General features: G+C 46.8%; 1 protein-coding gene across 2 annotated transcripts in view; it reads right to left on the bottom strand.

Moving 5' to 3' along the window:
* The window catches only part of LOC144141585 (uncharacterized), a 60,284-nt gene extending 43,155 nt beyond the window's left edge, over positions 1-17,129 (bottom strand). The window contains exons 1-3 of one of the 2 annotated variants that reach the window (XM_077673127.1): positions 17,053-17,124; positions 6,198-6,296; positions 279-347 (exon numbers count right to left, since the gene is read on the bottom strand). In XM_077673127.1, coding sequence (XP_077529253.1) covers positions 279-347; positions 6,198-6,200 — 72 coding nt within the window. In that variant the 5' untranslated portion in view covers positions 6,201-6,296; positions 17,053-17,124. Of the gene's footprint in view, positions 1-278; positions 348-6,197; positions 6,297-17,052 lie in introns of both variants that reach the window. The other variant, XM_077673129.1, reaches the window with a different exon arrangement.
* Between the last annotated feature and the right edge of the window lie 6,482 nt (positions 17,130-23,611).

The raw sequence follows: 23,611 nt of genomic DNA on the forward strand, positions 1-23,611 counted from the left end.
ACGGAAGACAGAAATTTGGAGAGAAACAGTGAAATAGGATTCTACAAAAATTTGAATGGCTCAAAGGAGAGAGTTTGCCGAGGTCTGGACAAGAAAAGGCTGCTTCTACTGGCGACGCTGATCATTGACACTTTGGAGTACAAGAAATTGTTTCCTGGTCGTGTTGTCAGGATGGATTTGCAACACGCATCTTGGCGGTTGTGAAAGATTTCCCCAAAGTGACAATATTTCACTGGCATTTCTCGCACCCACTCGTACTTATTTGCAACAAACATCACCTGCTCCTTCCCCGCCGAATGTTTTGCTTCTTGCTTCAACCATTCCGCATGCATCTTCTCCATGTGGATCTGCAAGAAAGATAAAATTGAGTGTCATCACAATTAAAGGCTCACGTATAAAAAGTTTCTCTAATTTTATTTTAAAAAACAAGCATTCATTGAAGTTAAAATTACTCTTTCTTCCAGGGATTCAGACCTCTTAAAATGATTATTGTAATACCCCAACCTTACCATGTCGATTGATTGATTGATTGCTTGATTGTGGGTGTGACGCGCCGAAGCTACAGCCAGGCTTTGAGGCATGCTGATTGGAGGGCTGCGAATTAATTTTCACCACCTTGGCATCTTTAATGAGCGCTGAAATATTGACACACGGGTGTTTTAGCTTTTTGTCTCCATCAGAAAAGCGGACGCCGCGGTCGGGGATGAAACCCGTGTCCTTCACCTTCGCCAAGTCCCTTTGAAGTCTGCGCTAAGGCTGGTGGAATGCTAAAAGTGGTGGTGTGATTAGACTTGAATCTGACCTACAAAATATAGCTGCAATGCAACATTTGGCAAAGCGTGAAAGCACTCATTCATTTGGAACTGGGAGTGTAGGGTAATGCTGCGCTTGCTGACTCACTGAGAGGTTTCTCCGGAATTATCTTGTTTCATAATAAACTAAACTGCTCCAATAGGGCAAATTTGTTCTAAAACGAAAGGTCGCACGGACGCCCTCATTTATGATTTATGTGAGTCTGACGTGCCAAGTTTTGAAGAATTATGAAACGATCTGTAGTGTTACGGGTGTAAGAGATGGAGTGGGTTTATATACATTGAAGTGATGAGGACGAAGACACTGGTGAATAAGTTCTTTTCCGGCGATCGAAACACCGCCAGTTTAATTTCTTCTTTCTCTTTAAGGGCGACTCGCGTTGACCTCTGGCTGCTTCAGCCACTTCTCCTATTGCTCTGCATAAGCTGAGCGACGTAATACAAACTATGTTACATCGCTGCAAGTATTCAAGTATGTATCACTCCTGCCATGGTCACCAAGAGGTGGCTAACAGCATGTAATAAATAAATAAATAGGAACTGTGTCGCGTTGTAACAACTTCCCGGGGGGTGAGGAAAAGGGAGCTCAACCTCAAGGTTTGTTAGGGTTGATTGTGGGGACAGCGTTTCAAGCAGGTAACGTGGACAATCTGAATTCGGCTCGAACGACCGCTTTGGTAGGTTACTTTAGCGATGATATAGTTGACTTCGCTTAGGCACTTTAGCACAATAATAGGAGGACAGTACATCCACCAAAATGTCTTGTGCTGTCCGCGTTTTGGCACGGGATTGCAAACACACGAATTCCCCTGGAGCGTAGGTGATGCCGGCGTGTTCTTCATAAAGAGTCTTCTTTAGGGCCTGACAGGCAAAGTACGAAGGTGGGATAAGCGGTGTCCCGCTTCGGCAAGCCGGAGAGTTTCGGCTGCCGATGAATTATCCTTGCCGGAGAAATGGAAGATGGGGCCGAGAAAGCCACGTGGAACTCGGGCGTAGAACAGGAAGTAAGAAGCAGATCCTGTAATTTCGGTGTCTCTTTTCTGCAGGCCTATGTATTGTCGAGCAGGATGGAGCCCCACTTTCAAGGTTGGATGCCCCATGCATGACCAGCATTTCTGTGAGGGTACGGTTTAAGCGTTTTGTTAATCCGTTAGTCTTTTGATGGTAGGGCGTTGAGTGGCGAAAGTCGGTACCACAAAAGCTGAGAAGCTCTTCAACAACACCGGCTGTAAGCGGTCTTCCACAGTCGATAATTATAAAACGGGGACATCCAAGGCCGAAATACCACTGTGCAATATAAAGCGGGCCACATCTGCAGCTTTAGCAGAAATTACAGCAGTTATTTCGGCGTCGCTCTTGAGGAAGTCAACGCACACAATCAACTACCGATTTTCAGTTGAGCCCTTAGGAAATGGCCAAACCAAATTGATGCCGACTTTTTCAAAACGAACTGTGGGTGGATTTACGGGTTGCAACCGCCCTGTGGAGGATGTCGGAGCGTGTTTACGACGGGTACACACTGTGCAATTGGCGCGTACTGCTGTCTATTCTTTCGCAGTCTGGGCCTGTAAAAACAGTTTCGAATTCGCTGAAAAGTGCTTGCAAAAGCAAGGTGACCAGAAGTTGCACCGTCATGCATGCCATGAAGGATCTCTGGGCGGAGGCTATCAGGAACCACGATCAAAAGGCGTGCCCCATTGGCGGAATAGTTTTTTGTACAAGGCGTCATCGTGAACGACCAACGAGGTGCGGAAAGCAGGCAGTTTGGTCGTGTTGAAGAAGGTAGTCAGCGATGGGTCGTTGTGCTGTTCTTGAACGAGCGTCAAAGGTCGCGTACAGCAGAGGGAACGATAGCCATACTGTCGTTGAAATCATCTTTGTTACCAGAAGCCGTATCGAGTGGGAGGAGCGACAAATAATCAACATGAGTGTTTCGGCGACCATTCTTGCACGACATTGAGAAGTGATTTTATTGTAGTCGTAGGGCCCAACGAGCAAGGCGGCTGGATGGATCGCAAAGACCCACCAGCTGGCATAGTGAATGTTGGCCCGCAACTATCGTGAAGTGGCGTCCGAATATGTAAAACCGGTACTTCTGGATCGTGAAGACAACTACAAGGCATTCCATTTTCGTGACCGTAAGTTCGTTTCCGCCTTTGTCAACGTGAGGCTTGGGTATGCGATAAAGTGCTGTGCTCCATACCGGATCTGCACGAGAACAGCGCCGAGACCCAGACCACGGGCGTCAGCGTGAATTTCTGTGACGCAGTGTGTGTTCAAATGCCGCAAAACAGGCCCGAAGGTTAGCAAGAACTTCAGTAGGGAAAACTAACACTCACAAACCAACGTTCCCAGACCACAGACCATGCTAAACCTTCTGAAGGATTAGTAGCTTACTCATGTGCAGATCTACCAGTCCCTCGTCTCTCCCGAAAGTGTCTTTCAGTAACTGGATTGCGTAGTCGTAGCTCCTATCAGCGGAAAACTCTAATCCTATCGTTACCGCTGCCTTGCCAGTTAATAAGGCCGTCAAATAGGAAAATTCTGCGCCTTGGCAATGTTCAGCAAGATTTGTTGACGGGCTAGTTGGTCTAAAGCCATCCTGTTGTCTTCGTGTTGTCCTGATGTCTTTCTCTTGCGCTCGTCTTGTTGTCTTCCATATGTGTGTCGTCCTTCTGCGCAATCCTCATAGCTTTTCAAATGACAATGTTCAGCCTGTCGTGCACTGATAATTTATATTGAGTCCAGAACCTGTTCCACTCAAGAGCATTTTCATCGATTTTTTTAAGCTCCAGCATCGGTAACTTGACCAGCTCCATGTCATTTGATCTTGCGTTGTGTTGCGGGTTTGGCACTATCGGGTGGCTATGAATCCAGTCAATAACGCTGCTTGAGACGGACTCCGCAATGTTTATTTCAAGACTCGACATGGTAGCCAATATTTTCATCTGGTATTCAAAGATTCTTTTAAATCCACTATCTCAACTTCGTCGGTTCAATATTGTTCCATTTGGTTGTTTGCTTCGTTTAGTTCGTTTGCTTCATTTAGCCCTTGATCTGTGCTTCCTCTGAGCAAAGAACTATTCTTTCGGCTCCTTCTCCTACTTGTTTTTCGGCTGTGTTGATGAGCTGCATTGTTTCCGACCGCAAAGGCTTCCTCTGCTTCGTTACACTGTCTTTGGTCATCTTTGAATAGAGTTGTTTGAAGCTCTCTGGCGTTTCGGTCAGTTGTAGGCTCATCATGACGTTTTACTGCAAATTTGACCCGTGACTGGATGCATCATGTGGAGTTGTGAGTCACATGAAAATCTCGTTTCCAGTTAGGCGCAGATTTGGAAGTGCGTATTGTTCCTGCTTTGCTAATTATCCCTATATATAAAAAAATAGACTACTCCATTTTAAGCATGCGTGATATAATCGCGTTCAAAAACCTCCAATTGACCTTTGCCGCGACCTTTGTCTGCGCATACGCTTGTAGGAGCCGCCATTAGTTTTGGTGGCTCGCTCTTAAGGGAATCGCTGCTTCTGACGGATGCCGAGAGCACGCCGGGCGCATCTTCAAATAGGTTATGGTTTACATTCGGTGGTGACTGCCAAAACGCTGATTGTACGGCCAATTATTGACACTGGGAATCATGCCAAACACCGTGAACGGCGCGCTGAAAGAACATTTGCGCACGATGTCAAAAGAGCGGAGCCCTACGCGCATCCAAAGCAAGCGTCAAAGCTCTCACCATGGCCGCGCCCTGTGATTAGGTTTTAAAGTTTCAAAGTTTATTTTAAAAAATGCTAAAATGTGCGATTACACAATGTAAATATACAAGTGGAGGTCTTAAGGTAAGGAACCGTGGGCGGGACCTCCGAACGGATTAGCAATATGGACAACAGCATCACTGGAAATTGTTTTCGAAAGATCCACAAGCTGTAGTTCTTGGTTTCGCCACCACTAGCGCTGTTTTTTTAGCAGAAAGGGTCCCTTCAGAAGGTGCAGAATTTCATCTTTCAGGCGATATAATTTTCAAAAATAACGTTCCTGCAGCACTAGCATAACACCTTTCGAGATTAAAAAAAATATTGTTGTAGCCATCGGAACGTCGTGGATGCCCGCAAAGCTCGCAACAAATAAAAACGCCTCCCGTAAGAATTCACGGTGACTTTAGTTTGGACTTCACACTTTTGTAAATAACGTGTTACACTGACAAGATGCCCTTCACCGATGTAAAAATTCTTTTATACCCCTGTCACACGGGCACTTTCAATCGCGATTGAGTCGATCCGGATCGGGCTCCGGATCGGGCGCATGTTACACTGCAGTTTCAATCGCGATCGAGCTCGATCCCGCTCGAACTCAATCCTGGTTTCTCAAGCGCGTTCGAGGCTTCCAAGCGCGATCGAACGAAAGCGGCGATACTCTCGTCCCCGCTCAGTAGTGACACAGAAGGTGACAACTTCAACTAACGCCGCAAACTGTGTCAAATAACTTGACCCAAATAAGCGTGAGGTAATATTTACATAGTTACGCATTCTTACGACCCCGAGAAGTTACTAGACGCCGGCCGCAAGTACAACGTTAGCGCCATCTAGCGTATACGAGTGCAACCGGTGCAACTTTTTGATCGCGATTGAAACGGGCCGTGTAGCAGCGGCAGTACGTCGAGCGCGCTCGAAAACTCGATCGCGATTCACTTCAATCGCGATTGAAAGTGCCCGTGTGACTGGGGTATTACACGAATGAATGTCGCAACATGAAGCCTAGTGGCGAGTTTACAATCCTCACTTTGCATGACGACCTGTCGTGGCTCCCTATTAAGAATTTTTAGCTCATTGCGTAGGTATTTTAAAATTAGTGCAACAATGGCGCTCAAACAGAACAAGTGACGAAACTGAAGTGAGAAGGTACGTAGATAATAATACTTATATCTTGCTATTGTATAATAAAGCTGTCCTTGGAAAAGCGTAACTTTAACGCTGAAGGAGAGATCGCCAAAATGCAATGTGTACTCTTCTGTTGGTACTCAAATAGGACAACACTAATTATTAATCCTGTACTTATTTCCGGAGAGTGAGGAATTTCTTTCTTCCGAAGCTGCCGTATGATACGGAAAATTACACAATCAGGTCACTATGATTCATTATCCGTGGGCCAAGATATCTAAAAAGAACTATCCTTTTACTTCGAATAATTTCGACCATCTCATTCCTCGAACTGACCTGTGAAGCGTTGTCAATTACCGAAATCGAGCAGCACAGTCCGGCGTTGCCAAATGGCGAGTGTTTGTCCGGAATACTTGTGAACATTTCGACTTCAAAAGAAGAGCTTTACAATCCAAGAGCAAGGTAAACCCATCACCGCCTACAGGAAACAGACGTAGTACTTCTTCTCACCATAATTTTTGTATACGGTTCTCTTTGGTGGCACACAGGACATTCCAGGAATAATCCGGGCTGTTCACTAAGAACCTGTATAAAATAGGGCTGGGAATCCTGCATTTTAAGAGAACAAACATTTGATTACACCAGAGGAAAAAATGTGGCCTTGTCAAGTTTTATGTCCCGTACTCTAGACATGGAAGACAGTTTCATAAAGGTTCTTAGATGATTGGTTCTACTGCTCCAAGCGGAAAAAGCGCCCGAAATCGTTCAGTGGCAGTCAGGCTTTTTGAAAGAGGCAAAATACAGAGCAAACGACTTAAAGCTTCAAAATAGGGAAGTTTGAGCTGGTAATGCTTCTACCAAACCTAATGCAGTACGTGGCAAGAATATATCCCCGCAAACTTCTTGATCTCATCTGCCCATCTAACTTTCTGCAGCCCTCTGCCACGCTTGCCTTCTCTAGGGATCCACTCTGTTACCCTTAATGACAAACGGTTGTCTTGCCTTCGCATTACATGCGCTGCCCCCGACCATTTCTTCGTCCTAATTTCTACTAATACGTCCTTAACGCGCGTTTGTTCCCTGATCTACTCCGCTCTCTTTTTGTCCCTTAATGTTACACCTATCATCTCCATTCTATTGCTCGCTCAGTCATCCTCAATTTAAGTTGAACCCTTTTAGTGAGCCTCCAAGTTTCTGCCCCGTACGTGAGTTACGGTGAGCAAAGCTGTTTAGGCGGACACAAATCCGCCCGGCGTAGACAGAAAACCCCAAGCGCACGTGAGCGCGGGCCTTACGGCGACCACCCGGCGTCGTCCAGGCTTGCACGTGGGCTTACGCTAAATGAGCTCCCGCCTTCGTCGTCGTCGTCGGGTAGCGACCGGCGCGCCACGGATCCAACGCTTCGAAGACGATGGCGACGAATCTATCTAGCTATCTCTTCACAATCCACACATTCAGACGGCAGCCGGACCAGCCGACGACGAAGTGGAGGTCTACTCAGGCGAACACGCGCTACAAGAGAAATTGCCCTTCGTGGCTGTGCCGTCGGAATGCGTCGAGGGAAGGGATGATGACAGTTGCTACTGAATAAAATACTGGATATACTTTAATGGTCTTTGCTTTGTTGTGCCGTTCAAAACAGCTTTGCACAGCTTGGGTCCGTCTGCTCCATCTTTCCTGGGACCCGTTGTCAGTGTGCAGAGAAGCTAGGCCGACCCTCAACTCTGCTGTTTCTCGAGCTTTGCATTGCTAGTGGAAGCTGCGCCAATTGTTCCTGCTATCGCTAAAATCAAGGCGCCATGTTTTTTCAATAAAAAGATCATTGCAAGTGCCACTTATGTATTATTGTTTACCTCCAATATGCCTAATGCTTTCTTTTTGCTGAACAATCTCGGGATTCATAGAGGATGCTTACCTACTTGGGTGTCTAGAACAGTTTTGCATATATAAACTACTCGTTCAAGAATTCTATCTAACTTTTGTACCGGTGGCAGAATTAGGGGACAGACCACACAGACAGACACACTAAACCTTATGCGTTAGACAAGCCTGGAACGATTGTCGTAACGAGAATTCTTTTCAGTTCCCTGGAAAGAATACTCAAGTGTTCATTGTGTGAAGTGGATCTTGGCGGCATGCAAAGGCTATTGCAAGTTTCAGTTTTGAAGAGAACTGCGCCAAGCTATCACATCAATCCGCACGTTATATCTGTATTAGCGAGTAAACATTCACCAGAAGAACAGAGCGAACCGATTGCATACAGATGTTCGCAAAGACAGTAATGGAGGCAAACATTCTTGTTATAGGTTAAACATTATACGCTGCTTTTTCACCGCTATAAAATAATACAAATATTTTGAACAAATTAAGCGATAAAATAAAAACACATCAGATTAAGTATCTCTATGAATCCACGAATAAAATGCAATGCTGTGAATACACTATAACTGCCCTGTTATCCTGCTAAGTTATGAAAACGGAATCGTAGGAGATCATAGAGCGATTTCTGGGGGGCTGATGAATGATTTGCTCTTTAAATTATCCTGTACAGCTCTCTCAGGCCTGCCACCTACATGTGTGGCTCAGTGGATAAGTTGTGATGCTGAGCCTAAGAACGCGGGTTCAATCTCGGCCGCGGTGGCTGCTTTTCTGAGGGACGCGAGAAGAGAAAACAACCGAGTGTCGATATTGCAGCTCACGGGAAAGATCTCCAGCTGGTCGAAATGTATCCGGACCCTTTCATCACGGTGCTCAAAATAGCCCACACTCAAATATTATGAGTGTAAAGTGGGCCCTAAAAACCACGATTACAACGCACACACACAGGGCCGACGTGAAGAGGGCAGAATGACCGATATTACGGCTCTGTCCCGTCTTAGCATCATTGAAACGTTGATGATACGCAGTTTTCTACCTTGAGAGTGATCGGGACGTATTCCTCGTTGAGGTGATCACAAGTACAAAGGGAGTTGAGAACCCATGTTCTTTTCATGTATACGTACTGGATAGTGGTCAGGCTAGAGAGGAGTTCACGCTAGGGAGGAGCTGGCGCAGTGCTCACGATCACGACTAGACGTATACACGCGCGTAAGTACGGCCATATTTTCGCTTGTGATTTCCGGAAGGTTATACTGCAAGATTTGAAGAAAGGGCATACAAACCGGGTCTACAGTGGTCTTCCGCTTGTCCACTTTGCAAACGTGCTCTGTTTTACCGGGAACGCAATCCACACAGATATAGTGTTTGCAGGTAAGGTCGTACACATCGGTGACCCAGTAGTCGCACTTTACGCATTTCCAAAGTGTGGTTGGATCCCCATCGTGAATCGGGCACAGAACGGAGACTTCATTTGAGAAAAAGATTTTGACCGCATTCCTGCAAGCATAAACTTAAATAAGTAGATGTTTCCTACTATGCCACAATTCTTTTAAAGCATGGCTTTACTACTTTCGCCCAGCGATTTCGTGGAGGATGCGCAAATGACCTTTTGACCGGGGACACACCCCCGGCGACACACCCCTCGAAGCGCATCGCGTGATTCACCGGGCCCGCTGTTGGCTCCTGCGGGCGCCGGAAACAGTCGCTACTACCGCTGCGGTCGAGGCTGCCAACCACCAGCGCAGCCTTCCATGCATGCGGTGCTGGGTCGTTTCGGGCAACGTGACTCGTCTAGCGCCAGGCGAAGAGAACCGGTGCGTTCGCCATGAATAAACGCCGCGTTCGCCCGGCATCTTTCTGTGAGCGTTGCACGGAACCGAACGGCTTTGAGACGTGGTCGTCAATACAGCTAAATCAAAGATTTAACCAAGCGAAACCAAGACTCGACCACACCAATCAAAGCTTTCGCTTTGGATATCCAGGTTTATCTGAGCTAAGCCGCAGCCATTTTTTTCTACCCGTTCTGGGTCTGTATCTTCCTGCTATGTAAACTTGCATTACGTGCTGTTAAAACTAGGGTTGCACTGGCCAGAAACTAATTACCTTTTTTAAACATTTACTTTTGTCAAAACCGGCGGTAACTAACTTATTCCTGAGGCAGGAAAGCACTAAGCGATGAGTGCATCTGGGAGCAACGATGAAATTCTTTGGAGGAAAAGGCTGTCCACAGTATAAACAAACAAATGCTTCAGTAAAATATGCTGTTGGGCTAATTGGTTCATTGCTTAAGGAAAATAGAGCGCTACAAACGGGGACAGACAAAACGAAGCGCATCTGCCACATCATTCTTCGTTTTTTTTCTGTCCTCGTTTGTAGCCCTCGATTTTCCTTAAAACAAATGCTTCAAGCAGCCAGCTTGAATCTTAGCCGAAATTTGGCCGAACATCACAAGATGTGATGCTGATATCATTAGGGGGGGGGGGTGCACTACCAGCTGACAGAGTTTGGCGTTCAACAGAGCGACCTTCACTTCATAAGAGAGCATAAGATCTTAATGAGTAGTAGGTAGTAAGTAAGAGTAGTAGTAATGACGGTCAAAAATAGTCTTTTCCATACTCGGGCGCACCGTTTCCTGCGCAATTATTTTCCCACAGTTTGTGCTGCTTAGCCGGAGAACTCGGGTTCGATCCCCGTGGCGGTGGCTGCTTTTCGGATGGAGGCTAAAAGCGAAAATACCTGTGTGTCGAGATTTCTAAGAACTTAAAGATGATCAGTTGTTAAGGATTATTCCCGAGCCTTTTACTACGGCACGCCTCGCAGCCCAGGCGTAGTTTTGGCATGTTACAATTCCGAATGTGACTCTGAAAGGGAGTTTGTCGTTCAATTTCCGCCGTCCTGAACATTTGTACTATATAAATAGTTTTGTGTAATTCTAAACTACGACGTCATCACCAGATGTTCTGCTAAACACAATGTTCGATGATCATTTACCCATTTGCAAGAACTTTGCTAAGCTAAACAACGTACTCTGCCTTGTGAGGTAGAAAGCTTGGAAAGCGCTTACCATATTCTAGTTAATGCATTTAACAATTTCCTTGACTCCTATGAACTCTGGAGCGGTTGCAAATCAATCTGAGAGACCTTGCGCGTTAGGTGTATGAAAACGGAATTTACATAGGTAGCTAATTCGTGGTTACGATGTCTCGAAAGTGCTTTTTGACCTAGCTCCTTCCTTGCATGCGAAGACAATTTTTAGCGAGCATAAGGTGACTTTCCCGAATGAGACGTTCGTGGAGAGGTCACTCATGAAATCCAACCACAACGATTTCGCAGATAAGTCAACTGCAATTCCCCTTAAGCGGCATTTGTGTGCCTGTTTCGGAGAGCTTGAAAAGCGGTACCTGCCTTCGCTACCATCGAATGGAGCAGCGCTACAACGTGTTTGACATTCTAGTGCCGGTAATACAACTCGCGAAAACTGCGTTGTATGCATTTGACACGTCCGCTTCTTCGATTTTAGGTGGCAAGGAGTAAAAACACTTCGCTGCCGGGCCCAAGTTGTTTAATCAAATATTGCACCAATGGTTCCGCGGAGATTTAGGCTTACAAAAGTACTACCAAGTCAGTTTATATAGCAAATAATTCCCGCCATTCTTCCCTTATGGTCGATAGATTGCGACCAGGTTTGAAGTAGGTCAAGTGCTGGATAAATTCTCTGGATGGGCTGGATAATTTTAGATACGGTTGGCACAAGTTTAAACTCAAATTTTGCTAACTTAACGGCCAGAAGCAACACCTGGGCTATGAAGCACGCCGTAGTGAAGGTCTGGGGATTAGTTCTGACAACATTGAGAACTTTAACTAGCGCCGAAATGTCGGCACACACGGGCGTTTTCACTTATCGCCTCCACCTGCAACTCAGGCAGCGTTGCCGGGATCAAACTTGCGTCCTTGCGCTCAGGACCAGACCTCGGTGGAGCTGGCGGCGAGAAAGCTTGTGTATAATTTATCGTTGTGCTCCTAGCGCTTTTACACAAGCATCAATGTTCCAAAGTGAGTGGAGAGGGAGATTTTGCTTGCAGACTACACGTAACATACGCGACGAGCAGGTGGGGCGATCATGCGAAGCCCGCTGAGAAGGCGTAGTGCACTTCGCATGCGATACTTGTCGGACCCGCTTCCGCAACTCAGTGACTAAAGCGTTGAGCTGATAATGCTCAATATAAATTAGTTCAAATATTTTTTTACGCATTCGTACAGAGGAAACATTGGTGTTAAGCACGTGGGGTGCCTTAGCACAGCTGCTAGTGGTGGGCCCATCCAGTCTGTGTAAACACAAACACCGACTCAAGTTACAGGACGAAATTCCCGCGAATGATTTGTCCAGAGCGAAATCAATGATATGCACGGAATGTTTTGTAAAAGTTTGCCTTTGCTTGAAATTTCGCTGCCTGCCGTCTAGTGTTCCCGGTCTGTAATACTCGAGGCGTAAATAGGTTAACCGCCGCAATATTTCTGTCATCACCTTTAGGAAACAGTTTAGGGATCATGAGGGACCTGCAGTTTTAAAAAGCATTCCATCAATTGCAATGAACATGAACGCGAAGTATATGCAGGGAGAACCTCTCTTTGAACAGGGAGAATGGCCACTGCACGTCCAAATTCTTCAGAGAAATGAAAAGTTAATCATTTTCGAGCGAGACACTTGAACATCACCTAGAATGAAAAAGGTGCTTGAAATAAAAAATTGCTCTGGTTTAGCTTTGGTTAGCCTCAGTTAATAGCGCAACATTCACTCCCCTGGCTAGGCTCATTGTCGAGGTGTGGCCGAGGTGTGGTTTGCAATGATATGCAGACATGTTTGCAATGAATACACTGCTTATTCATCATCTTGTTCGCCTTATGGCCTTTTAAGCCTCACCCATGTACGAGCGACCACAGCTGCATGTTCGTCTTCGCACATGGCTCTGCGCCGCAGGTGTCCTCCTGGCCTTCCTTTGTGGCGCGCGCTTATCGCTGCAGCGGCGGCCTCCTCGCCTTCCTCCGCGCGGGTGCCACACGGGTTCCGTGAATGTCTCCGTTCCCTCCTCGCCTATCTCGCCCCTGCCGCCTCTCTGTCCCCGCCACCGGGCTACTGCTCCGTGCTGGGCGCCAGGGGGCGTCACGGGTCCCGCACACTTGTCCGTTCTCTGCTCCCTTATCTCTCGCCAGAAGGGTTGCACGCTGGGCTACTTGGAAAAATATACATATTTTTCTAGGATGCAACCAGCACGAACTTAAATAAAGACAAAGTGGAACACAAGCGGTATCAACGTGCGTTTGAGAAAGCATGAATTGTCACCATCCCATCTTCATATTGTGCTATGTGCCGCGTATGTAAACCTAATTTTCATGCCACTTATATTCTATTTAGGCACCGTGAACAAACGCCCCGCGAAATTATGGAAGTGTTCCACATAGCAGAAAGAGTAGATAAGAGTAGACAAGTAGACAAGGCAAGTAGACAGAAAATGTAGACAAGTAGACAAGAGCAAGACAAGAGCTAAGCAAGCGTGTGTCTTCATCCCAAAGTGATTGCATATCTGCGTGTGCCGTGACTGTATTCTGTGTATATCTAGTTGCCTTATCAGCGTGGCTCTTATAAACTCATTTGCTCATGCGCAGTGTTTTTATTGTTTTGTAAGTGTTTATATTCGCCCTTCTTGATATTAAACTTTAGTTTTTAGACCGGGGGCTAACCTTGCGTTCCAACTTGGCCTTTGGTTAAGTTCGTGCTTGCTTTATCCAAGAATCCAAGAATAAACCTATATCTCCCCTGCCACCTATCTCTCCCCTCCATCGGGCCGCTTCTCCTTGCCGTGTGCTTGCGGAAGGGGGCGTGGTGTCACCTCTAGCTTTCAAGGTCAAAACTGGTCACTCCGCGAAAGAAGACTGACCGAGGTAGCACAGTGTAGTATTAGCTAAAAAGGAAATCAGAAGCCAGATGAGAAACGGAGTTGAGGGGACGATAGATTAAAGCAGAACGAACTAAGATGAAGAGAAAATGCTGCACCGCAGGGCCGGGTTGAGCCGCGCCAGCACCGCTATTCATGAAGCATATTCTGTTGGGGACCGCGTTTGGTTGGGGCTCGTTTGACCGCCGAAACCTTTTAAGGCTAATGAAACTCACCCTAAAACAAATAATAACGACAAAAATAAACCTGCGAGGATGAAAACAAATCCAATAAAAGCAATCATGCACATATGCTTATCACAAGTAGCGTTTGGTCGAAAAGCTACAGCCAAGTTGTAACCGACCTAAAGGGGACAAAACCCGCACAGTTAAAAAATTCACAGCATATCCACGGGGTGAATGATGATGAGTGGGCGAAGCTCCTGAGGGGAAATCATCGGTAAAACCGTGACTCTTCAGTGAAAGTTCGCCCACTACATCTGTGTCCGAACGTAACGTCTAGAAAGTCTCGCTTAAACCGCGCGTCGGCACCTTGGGGCTGAGCTCGCCTGATGCGTTTTGCAGACGCCTCACGAGCTCTCACTGCTTCGGGGTCTGCCTGCCGATACGCGCGCTTTCTCGCCGCTTCCCGTTCTCTGACGTTTTGGATCCTCTTCGCGCCGCAGCCGTGCCGCTTCGCGTACGGCAGGGTCCTCGCGCCGTTGCCGTGACGCTTGGGCCTCTCGTTCTCGAACGCTGGGATCTTGGCGGCGTCGTCGCGCAGCCAGACGACACGCTTCGGCCTCCCGCTCTCGTACGGCAGGATCTCGGCGGCGGCGTCGCGCAGCTTCACGGAGCGCTTCTGCCTCGCGGGCTCGCACATCTGCAGCCTTATCCATCGGGCGACTCCTAGCGCGCGCCAACAGCGAACGGATTTTATTACAACGCTCCCCGCCATCTAGTAAACAATCCAAGAACTAAACTAGAGGTAGCCACGCCATCTAGTAAACAATCCAAGCGCATCTTTTCATCATATACAAGTACCGCCATCTAGTAAACAATCCAAGAACTAAACTAGAGGTAGCCACGCCATCTAGTAAACAATCCAAGAACTAAACTAAAGGTGGCTACATACATACGTCGAGGATGGACAGACCCACGCCCTAAGGAGCTTCGCCCCTAAAAACATTCTGAACCCACATCGACCTAACAATGGACAAAATCATGCTGAGGTATAAAAATATCCAAGTGAAGTAAACTAAAACGAAATAAAAGGGTCAAAACTACTGAAAAGTACAATACAAAGTACATGACAAGAGCTGCAACTGGCCTAAAGGAACAAAACCACCTGAAATGTTTTTTATAATAGAAAAACCTCTCATAAAAAGGTACCATTCATGGTAAAAACAAATTTGTTTTAAGTAAAACAAACAATTTAGATTAGAAAACGGCTCCTGGGAAATTTGAGCCTGGTTCATGCGAATAATAGCCAGAACCGGAACTTCTATACCACAAGGCTTTTCTTTCTTTATTTCGTCTATTCCACAAGGCTAGATCGTGAAAGTTCGTTTAAACACAGTATGAGTAGCGCGTGCATATGTTTTTAACAAGCACATAAATGGCGGCACGCGACATGGGTGCCTACAAGACATGGTTTTTTAATACGCGGGCTAAACCTATGTTTAGATGAATTTCACAACTAAGAGTGGGAAGCTACGCCCGGCCGACGATGTGTTGTACGTACGCATCTACTGTTCTCAATTATGTAACTATTCGTGTTACTGAAGAACACTGAGGCAGTTTTATTCTAATGAGAACTCGCACATACACTGCTATCTCGGAATTAACAATGCTGCTTTAGGGCAAGATTTTGGATAGCCTGTTTCAATAGCTCAAATAATTCTTCATCCACGGAGGGATTATTACAGAGTATATTTATTTGCAAGAAGTGTCATTTGAGAATGTTGAAAGTTCTACACGGACTAAGTAATAAAGGTGTCGTTATCCTGCTACCGATAGCAGGGGTTGACAGCAAATTTGCGAGTTGGGTATGCGCAGAGGTTATTTCTGTTGTGCGCATTAATTAGGCTTCCGCATATAAGTACCTGTCTCGCTCGTCAATGGGAAAGCCATACCAAACACACATAAGTGTACGCTAAAATCACACTGAATATACGAAAGTTAGCCAACAGCAGCAGTCGCATATTCTCTTGGAGAAAATACCAAGTTAAGTTGCCACCCGCCGAGGTGGCTCAGTGGCTAAGGCGTTGCGCTGCTGAGTACGAGGGCGGGGGGTCGATTCGCGGCCGTGGCGGCCACTTTTCTGCTGGAGGCGAAAAGCAAAAAACGCCTGTGTGTACGAGATTTTGGCGCACATTAAAGATACCCAGGTGGTCGAAATTAATGCCGAGCCCTCCACTGCGGTGCGCCTCATCGCCTGCGTTGCGTCGGCGAGTTAAACCCTACAATCAATCAATTTGCCACGCGTAGAAAAGTACACAGTGCGCGATTTTTTGGGACGGAGAAAAATAAATTCGCAGTTATTAACGTATATTCGGCGGGATTGGTTTCATAAGAGCGCTTACTTTCCCGCATGCCGCTTCATTCGCTTCATTCATTACCTCTTATGAAATCCGAAACGTTTGAAGGACAATTTTTGCTGGCGTCAAAAATGCGTCCGTTAGCAAGACAAACCCAAAAAAGCAGGCAGCTATTTAAAGAACCCCGCTGCACGCTCGATCGGGGTGCTTTATGTAAAAACACGAGCTTGCGCACGTGGTCAAACAATTTAAGCATCGCTTCGTTCATCACAACCTGAGTATCGTTGACAGATAATACCTCGTACACAAACTTTGTCTAAAAAATTGGCCTTACACATTTTTCGGTGAAAGATATTTGGGCGACACGCATAAATCGCAATATCTTCCGCCTAATGCGTGACACTGGGTCGAAAAAATGAAAATCAAATCTGGAGCAGAATGCTCACGACAAACAATTGCTTTATTTTGAACACACTGCCCGCGGCATGGAGACGTGCTCCCACTGATATTAATGTTTTCTTTAGGCTTGGTGTTATAAACGATTCCAAAGCATCATTTTCAGCTTCAAACGTAGGAAAGGAAGCTTGGAAAACATTTACCCTGTTGAGCTAATGTTTTTAACATTTTCTTTGCGGCGATGCTTTCTGGGCGCTTATTTTCCGCTGAAACAACATTCCATGTCCTTGTCTTACGTTGACAAACGTATCAACAGCGATAGTGGTATTGCATAAACGTGTCAGCCATAGTTTTTCGATACGGTTTACACTGTGATGTGACGGCGACTACACAGCCCTCCGTGAGTTAAAAAGTAATTTCACGAAAACACATAAGCAACTGTTTCCATTAAACACATCCCGGAATCGAAATACACTACTACGATTACACAAAAACGATATTTAAAAAAGCCCCAGCTTGTTTTCCGCCTAGAATGTGCAGAGCCGCTGTGAAACAGCAAGTAAAACTTCATGCTTTCTAAACGGACAGATTCAAGAACAAAATGGAAAGACGATCGAACCTATCTGGACTGCCGCGCAGGTCGCCCGCCATCTTGCCGACGTTCAAAAGCAAGCTGATACACACAGTCGGCATGTGTCGCAGAAGAGCCTGCCGGGTCGCCGTAGTCAAGCGGTGATAGGGGAAGTTTTTTTTTTGTCTTTAGCTGCTCCGCATGCCCTGTATGCGTCACCACTATCGAGTCAACGGCACTTTTCCAGTAGGGATCCGCGCATGAGCGCGCTGCAATCCGCCATAGACGGCAAGCGCCGAGGGCGGCATAGATAAGCGGGTGCATTCCTGTCGTGCTGTTTAGAGATGGGCAACTGCTTTCCATATATTTCTGCACCTTCTACCCACAGTTTCTCGACAGCTAGCCGAGAGTTTATGCATGCACACGCAAAGGAAGAAAAACTTACAAAAAAGGCAGGAATATACGTTCGAGGCTGACCGCTCTGTGAGCACGTGGATGGCAATGATAAAGTAACAAAGACGAAAATCCCGGGCCATCTTCAGGCACCTGAAATCTGTGGAGGGGCGACGCATGCAGTGCATACGTGCATTCTTGATGCCTTGGCGAGTTTTCCCACATAGATGAAACCGTTCGTGAATGGAGGTACTCAGATTTGCAGTAAAAGTCTCGCGTCTTTGAAGCACGAAGCGTTCTAGCGCAAGGCGTAAAGGAGTTCACCGTTTTTTTTTTACGCGGTGCGAAGCGCTTCAGCGCGAGGTGTAAACGAGTTTCCCGGTGTTTTAGCACCGTGGTGGTTGTGGTGGTGGTAAACTTTATTCCCAACAAAGGTAGAAGGGGAAGAGGTGGAGTTAAGGGTGGAATCCCATTTCCAGGACTCCAGTGGCGAAAGCCCCTAGCTTGGCTCTTTTCAGCAGTTCGACTGGAGAGGTCCGAGCTGGACAGTGCCGCTTCCCAGGACTCTATTTGATGTGTAGTAGTTCTGTTGCCATATGGTCGGGCAGTTTCATATAGTGTGGAAGAGATCTGCCTTCTGATGACATTTACGGCATTCTTCGTTATACTTATCCGGAAACATAAGTGCTAATCTGGACTTATGTGGGTAGGTATTGGTCTGGATTTTCCTAAGGTCTCTGGCCTCCTCTGCGTCTAGTAGGAGATGAGGTGTCGGCATTGTTTTTCTGGTTAGTCGGCATAATGAGACGATGATTACGACGATGATTGGAACGACGACGATGACAGTAGACGCTAACAGCCCAAACCCCTAAGGGGTTTTGCCCCATAAAAAGGGCCTAAGCTTTACACTTATAAAGCTGGTGAAGAAGAGTGAAGCCAAAGACTATGCTCAGTGTGTTTCCTGAGAGATGTCGTTTGTTTAAGATTTACTGCGCCGAAAAAAAATGTCACCGCTGCGACACCGAAAACACCATCTCTATACTGCGTTTTTACTGGCATATCAAGTGCCTTGGTGCGCACAAACAGATATATTCGCGTAGAAATTGAACAAAAGAAGTGTCACGGGATATTGCGGATAATCTTTATGGCGACATGGTCCATCAACGACGATGACGACGAGGAAGAAGCTGTGTGCGGGACGCAGCAAGCGTATGCTCCGTTACGGCCGGTTGAAAATAGGTCGTCTCATTATGAAAATACATCGCTTCATCTTCAGACATGGTTCGTGTCATGGGCTCTACCTTCATGTAACATTTGGTTGGATGTGCGGGTTCATCCCATCCTGGCTCCCAACGTCACATCGCATCGGCCTGAACGCACACTCTTAATAAAAAAAGTTTGTAAAGGATAGTAACCTAGTAAGGTTGACGTCTTGGCTAGTTGGCTCAACTTACTTAAGCTACAGCACAATAAAGACACGCAGAAGGACAAGTAAGGAACATACGCAGCGCTGCTTATGTCTCTTAGTTGTCCTTGTGTATGTTCTTATTGCGCTGTAGCTTAAGCAAGGAAGGGACGTATGTACTAACTCCTTACGAATCTTTCTACCACGCGGTACGGTACGCAGGCTCTGCACTAGCAACAGCATGGTTAGGAATTTAACTGGGCGTAGGAAGTGTATACAGTTCCTGCACCCGTGCTTATGACTAGGTTGTGCTTATGACTAGGTTATGCATGGCCAGTTAGTAAACGAATGTCGTTCATAAGGCTCTTATACTTTACTAGGGAAGGTAGTGATGCTTACTCCTGCTTCAGTTAGTATCCCTGACTCGTGCTGCGTTTACACCCCGCGGGTACTAAGTACCTAGTGCATACTGGGACAAGTAACTTGTTAGGCATCATTCACAAAGCCGTTTTTAACCCCGTCACGTCACCGTCCCTATGGTGTGCTAGAATATCCGTCATCTCACCGTCTTCCGTCATGGGTGACAGTTTCTCGGGCGATTCCTGGATGAAGACGGTGCGACGTTGGCGGGAAGCCGAGCTCGTATACGTTTCCGTTCCGTCAGCGCGACGGGAACACGCCCGGCGGTAAACCACCCAATCAGAAAAGTCATTTTTGCGTTACAGCAATTATAGCCACCTTGTATCGTATATATCACGACAGCCTTTTTACTTTTCCGATCAAGCACGCTGAATCTAGGTTAACTGATCCCTAGGCAAACGACCCTGTACTCTTACGGTGTGCTCCAGTACGAACGCTGCTCCGTTACGTCTCTGTCGCGGCTTTTTGCCGGGATGGTGCCGTGACGGCGAAGGTGAAGGCTGTGTGAATGAGGTCTTAGCGTTCCGTTAGTGAATGCCACAACGTTTTTTTTTTAAAGTGCAGCCGTCAAGGATAACGAAGCCGCGCCCGGCAGCCCCAGCCCAGCCGACACTAGAACTCGACGATGTCTCCCGCCGCTTGTTCCCAGCCCTAATGACGTCAACGAAGATCAGTCGTGTCTAGCCGTTCAGAGAAGACCAAAGCGCCACGTTCTCGTGCTCTTTTTCGGACTAACTTTAGTCGCCCAAATACCACTGAATACGAAATATCCAGCTGCGTGATCGCTAATTTTTTTTAGGATAGTTCACCGGCAGGCTCCGAGGATCAGGCTTTCCCAGTACTACGTGAGCCCCATCTTTCCAAGAGCAACATTGCTACGTTTTGCCATTTCTTCAGGGAAACCGTTCCTTGTTCTAACCATTCCTGGCGGTTGCGCAACACAAGCACCAAGGTTCGCGTTATGAAGGAAAGGAGGCTGTTTTTGACAAACAAGCTCTGTTAGCCAGAAGAGGCAGAGTTTCTGCGTAACTGGTGGTGCGATTTCGCCGAGCTTGTGGGTGGTGGGGACCCCGTAACCTACTTCCGCGATGAACTCGTATGGCACCTTGTTGTCTGAACAGTTCGAGGTCACGTGTTAATTTTGCCTAGACGTTTAAGCTCGGCAAAAGTCTGTAAATGGTGCCACCCGGGCCAGTTGTGTGCCAGGACGAACACGGACAGGTGAGGCCCATTCTTTCCCCATTTTTCGTTCGAGCCGTTAACGCTTCCTTCTAGTGTCTCCACTCTACGTATTGAGTGCGTGCTCTGTGTTTAGCTTCCTTTTGAACCCTCCCACGAGTTTTTTCTTTGTCAGGTAGACATGGTGGTCATGGGATTCTATATACGTGCACACAGGCGTCTCAAGGAGCTTGTAACTCGAGAGGCAGAGGTCGTATCTACATGTCCCTGTTATTAGCTTGGAAATAAACTGGATTTCAGGCAGCCAGGCCGGCCGACAGTTTCGCCACTAGGTAGCCCAAGAAAAACAATATCCCCTTCGGCCCTGGTGGTGTCAATTCAGCCATCACATAAATGTTCCTCTAGCACACAGAGAACGAAACCAAAACTACTAGTTTTTTTTTTTTTTTGCGAAATAGTCCTTCAATGATGCCTTGGTCGATAGACATCACTGTGGTTTCGTTTTAGTGGAGCTACTCGCTACGAAAAAGAAAAAAAGCTCCGGTGAAGTCGAAATTAAGGCTGAAAAAAATGGCGGTATCAGTTTTATTCACGAGCTTGTAAATCAATAAATACGTGCACTACGAAGCTGAGTTTTCGTTTGTGGGTTCATGTAGTCTTAACGTTTAAAAAAATATGCCAAAGTGATGTCATTGCTATACATAAAAGTTTTAATTGCGAGATGTCTTAATTGTCTCATTTAAAAATCTGTTATTACTTTTACTTCCAGCTCTATTTTTTGTTGATCGGCTTATGGTACCCTAAAATTTAGGTAAAAACACCGAAAACACTGTTTTGCTTCAAATAAAAAATCGGGGCCGAAAGGAATAATATTTAAGAAAGAAATAGAGAAGGCACTTTGGCCCCTGCAGATTAGTCTGGGATATGCGCGTCTGTTTCCGTGACCTTCATGGGAAGGCAACTTGGGCCGTTGAAGTGTAAATTGATTGTTCGTCGAGGGCGTCTTATGCGCGGGCTTTGTATTAGATTACCCTGCTATAGATGTATTAATATTCTCGCCCTAGTAATCCCGACAGCGAAGGAGAAATAGAAAAAAAAAACGTTTGCATTTGTGGGGGAACTGAATCTGGGTCTTCAGGTTAGGACCTGACCGCTTTACCACAGCCTTGTCCACGCATAATGTCAGTCCCAAAAGGACAGCTAGCCTACCGCGTGCGGAGAGAAAAGTGAACGCAAAGGCAGGCATACTTAAGTGCCCGCCAGCTACAAAAGATTTATTGATTGTGGGGTTTAACGCGCCGACGCAACGCAGGCGATGAGGCGCACCGTAGTGGAGGGCTACGGATTAATTTTGACCACCTGGGGATGTTTAACGTGCGCCGAAATCTCGTACACACGGGGTTTTTGCTCTTCGCCTCCATCAGAAAAGCGGCTGCCGCGGCCGGCAATCGAACCCGCGACCTCGTGATGCAGCAGCACAACGCCTGATGCCACTGAGCCACCGCGGCGGGTTGCTACAAAAGCTCTGATTCCGGAAAAACTGTCGTTTGAGGTGTGGCGACTCGTCCTGTCAATGTAATTCGCAACAAACGCGAGAAAACAAACGCGGAAACAGTTAACAAAGCGAATGAAGCACCAAAAAAGCTGCTGATAATATCTGGGCTTTCGCCTTCAAAAGCAAGTATGTGAACTTAAGTGTACGATGATTTTTTTTATGACCGTGGCTCTAAACTCTCAGCGTTCTGTAAGCAGAGGCAAAACTCACCACTAAAACAAGTGCTGGGTGAAGGAAATCCCGCTGGGTGTGTAGTTGGGCGAATGTGTATATCTTAGAACGAAAAAGTGCGAAACAAAGGACAGAGCGAAAATACGACGTAAACAAGTTGTAATTACTACTTGTGTGCGTAGTTTTTTCACTCGTTTCTGTATTTCGGTCTGTTTCGTTGGAAGAATGTGGTTGTCCATACGCTTGGTGGTGCCCGCATTTCTGGAATGCGCGCTCGTAGGAGGCGATTCTAAGATGATGAAGTGCCCGATCTTTATTACAGTGGGCGGTGCGCGCTTACCGGCAAAAAAGCGTATTTGGGCGCATCCGTTTGGCAGCCGTTACCTGGCTTTCGCAGGGCGGCGTCTGTTTACGTCCACGTACCCGAGTGAGCGAATGCAGCAGCGATGACGGAAAGAAAATGGAGAGGGGCGTCTGGCGAAGGGTGAGGACGAGGTCGGCACGCGCGGCGACAGTATCGTCGCTCTCACTGCCTTCCCCTCACACTTGTTTTATGCGTCGCCGCCACGGAGCGCCCTCCCCCTGAGATGTTCCCCAGACGCTGTTCTGTTCGCCGCTGAACCAAGCCACGTGACATTTGTGCGGGAGGTTCAAACACGATTTACAACATTATCGGCGGCGGCGACGCGCTGGGAGATAACGGCAGAGTAGAGAGCGCCACCGTGCGTTTGTTGATCACGCGATCACTTTCTGACACGCAGCAGATATCCGCCGTGACCGAGAACGCAGCTCGGGCTACGTACAAATTTCGCAATAGGGAGTATAGTAATCGTTAGTGCATTTTTATTTTGTAGTTCCTATCAGATGTCGGCCGCGGCGGCCGCTTTTCTGATGGAGGCGAAAAGCAAAAACGCCCGTGTGTACGAGATTTCGGCGCACGTTTAAGATCCCCAGGTGGTCAAAATTAATCCGGAGCCCTCCACTACGGCGCGCCTCATCGCCTGCGTTGCGTCGGCGCGGTAAACCCTACAATCAATCATCAATCAATCCTCTCAGAAGTCTTCTCTTTGTAGTTACAAAGCTCTGGTGTGCTACCTTCAGAGTGGAATGCCTGCATTTTTTAGGAGACCATAGTCTTTATCGGGTTTCCTCCACGCGAAAAGTTAGGTTTTTCTGTTTATCCCCTAATCCAGCCGCCCCACAATATTTGGAAGAACATTTAACAAAATTATTATTTGGATAGAACTTTTCAAACGGCTCTTGCTCCAATCACAAAACCTCCTCACCTGCACCGTACTAACGATCCAGAATCATGTACCATTCCTCCCCTATCAAGCTTTCGTTGCTGCAACCAAACCCCAAAATTACATGCAATGATAGCATCTCGTTATATAAAGTGACGGCTCAACCACCACTATGTGGTGTATGAACGTTTATTTCATGTCTCTCTCAGCCAAACGTTTATCGTTTATCACCGGTTTTTC

The sequence above is a fragment of the Haemaphysalis longicornis genome, unplaced genomic scaffold (genome assembly GCF_048455015.1).
Source record: "Haemaphysalis longicornis isolate Haplotype H1 unplaced genomic scaffold, Haemaphysalis longicornis Haplotype H1 scaffold_6, whole genome shotgun sequence".
NCBI lineage: Eukaryota > Metazoa > Arthropoda > Arachnida > Ixodida > Ixodidae > Haemaphysalis > Haemaphysalis longicornis.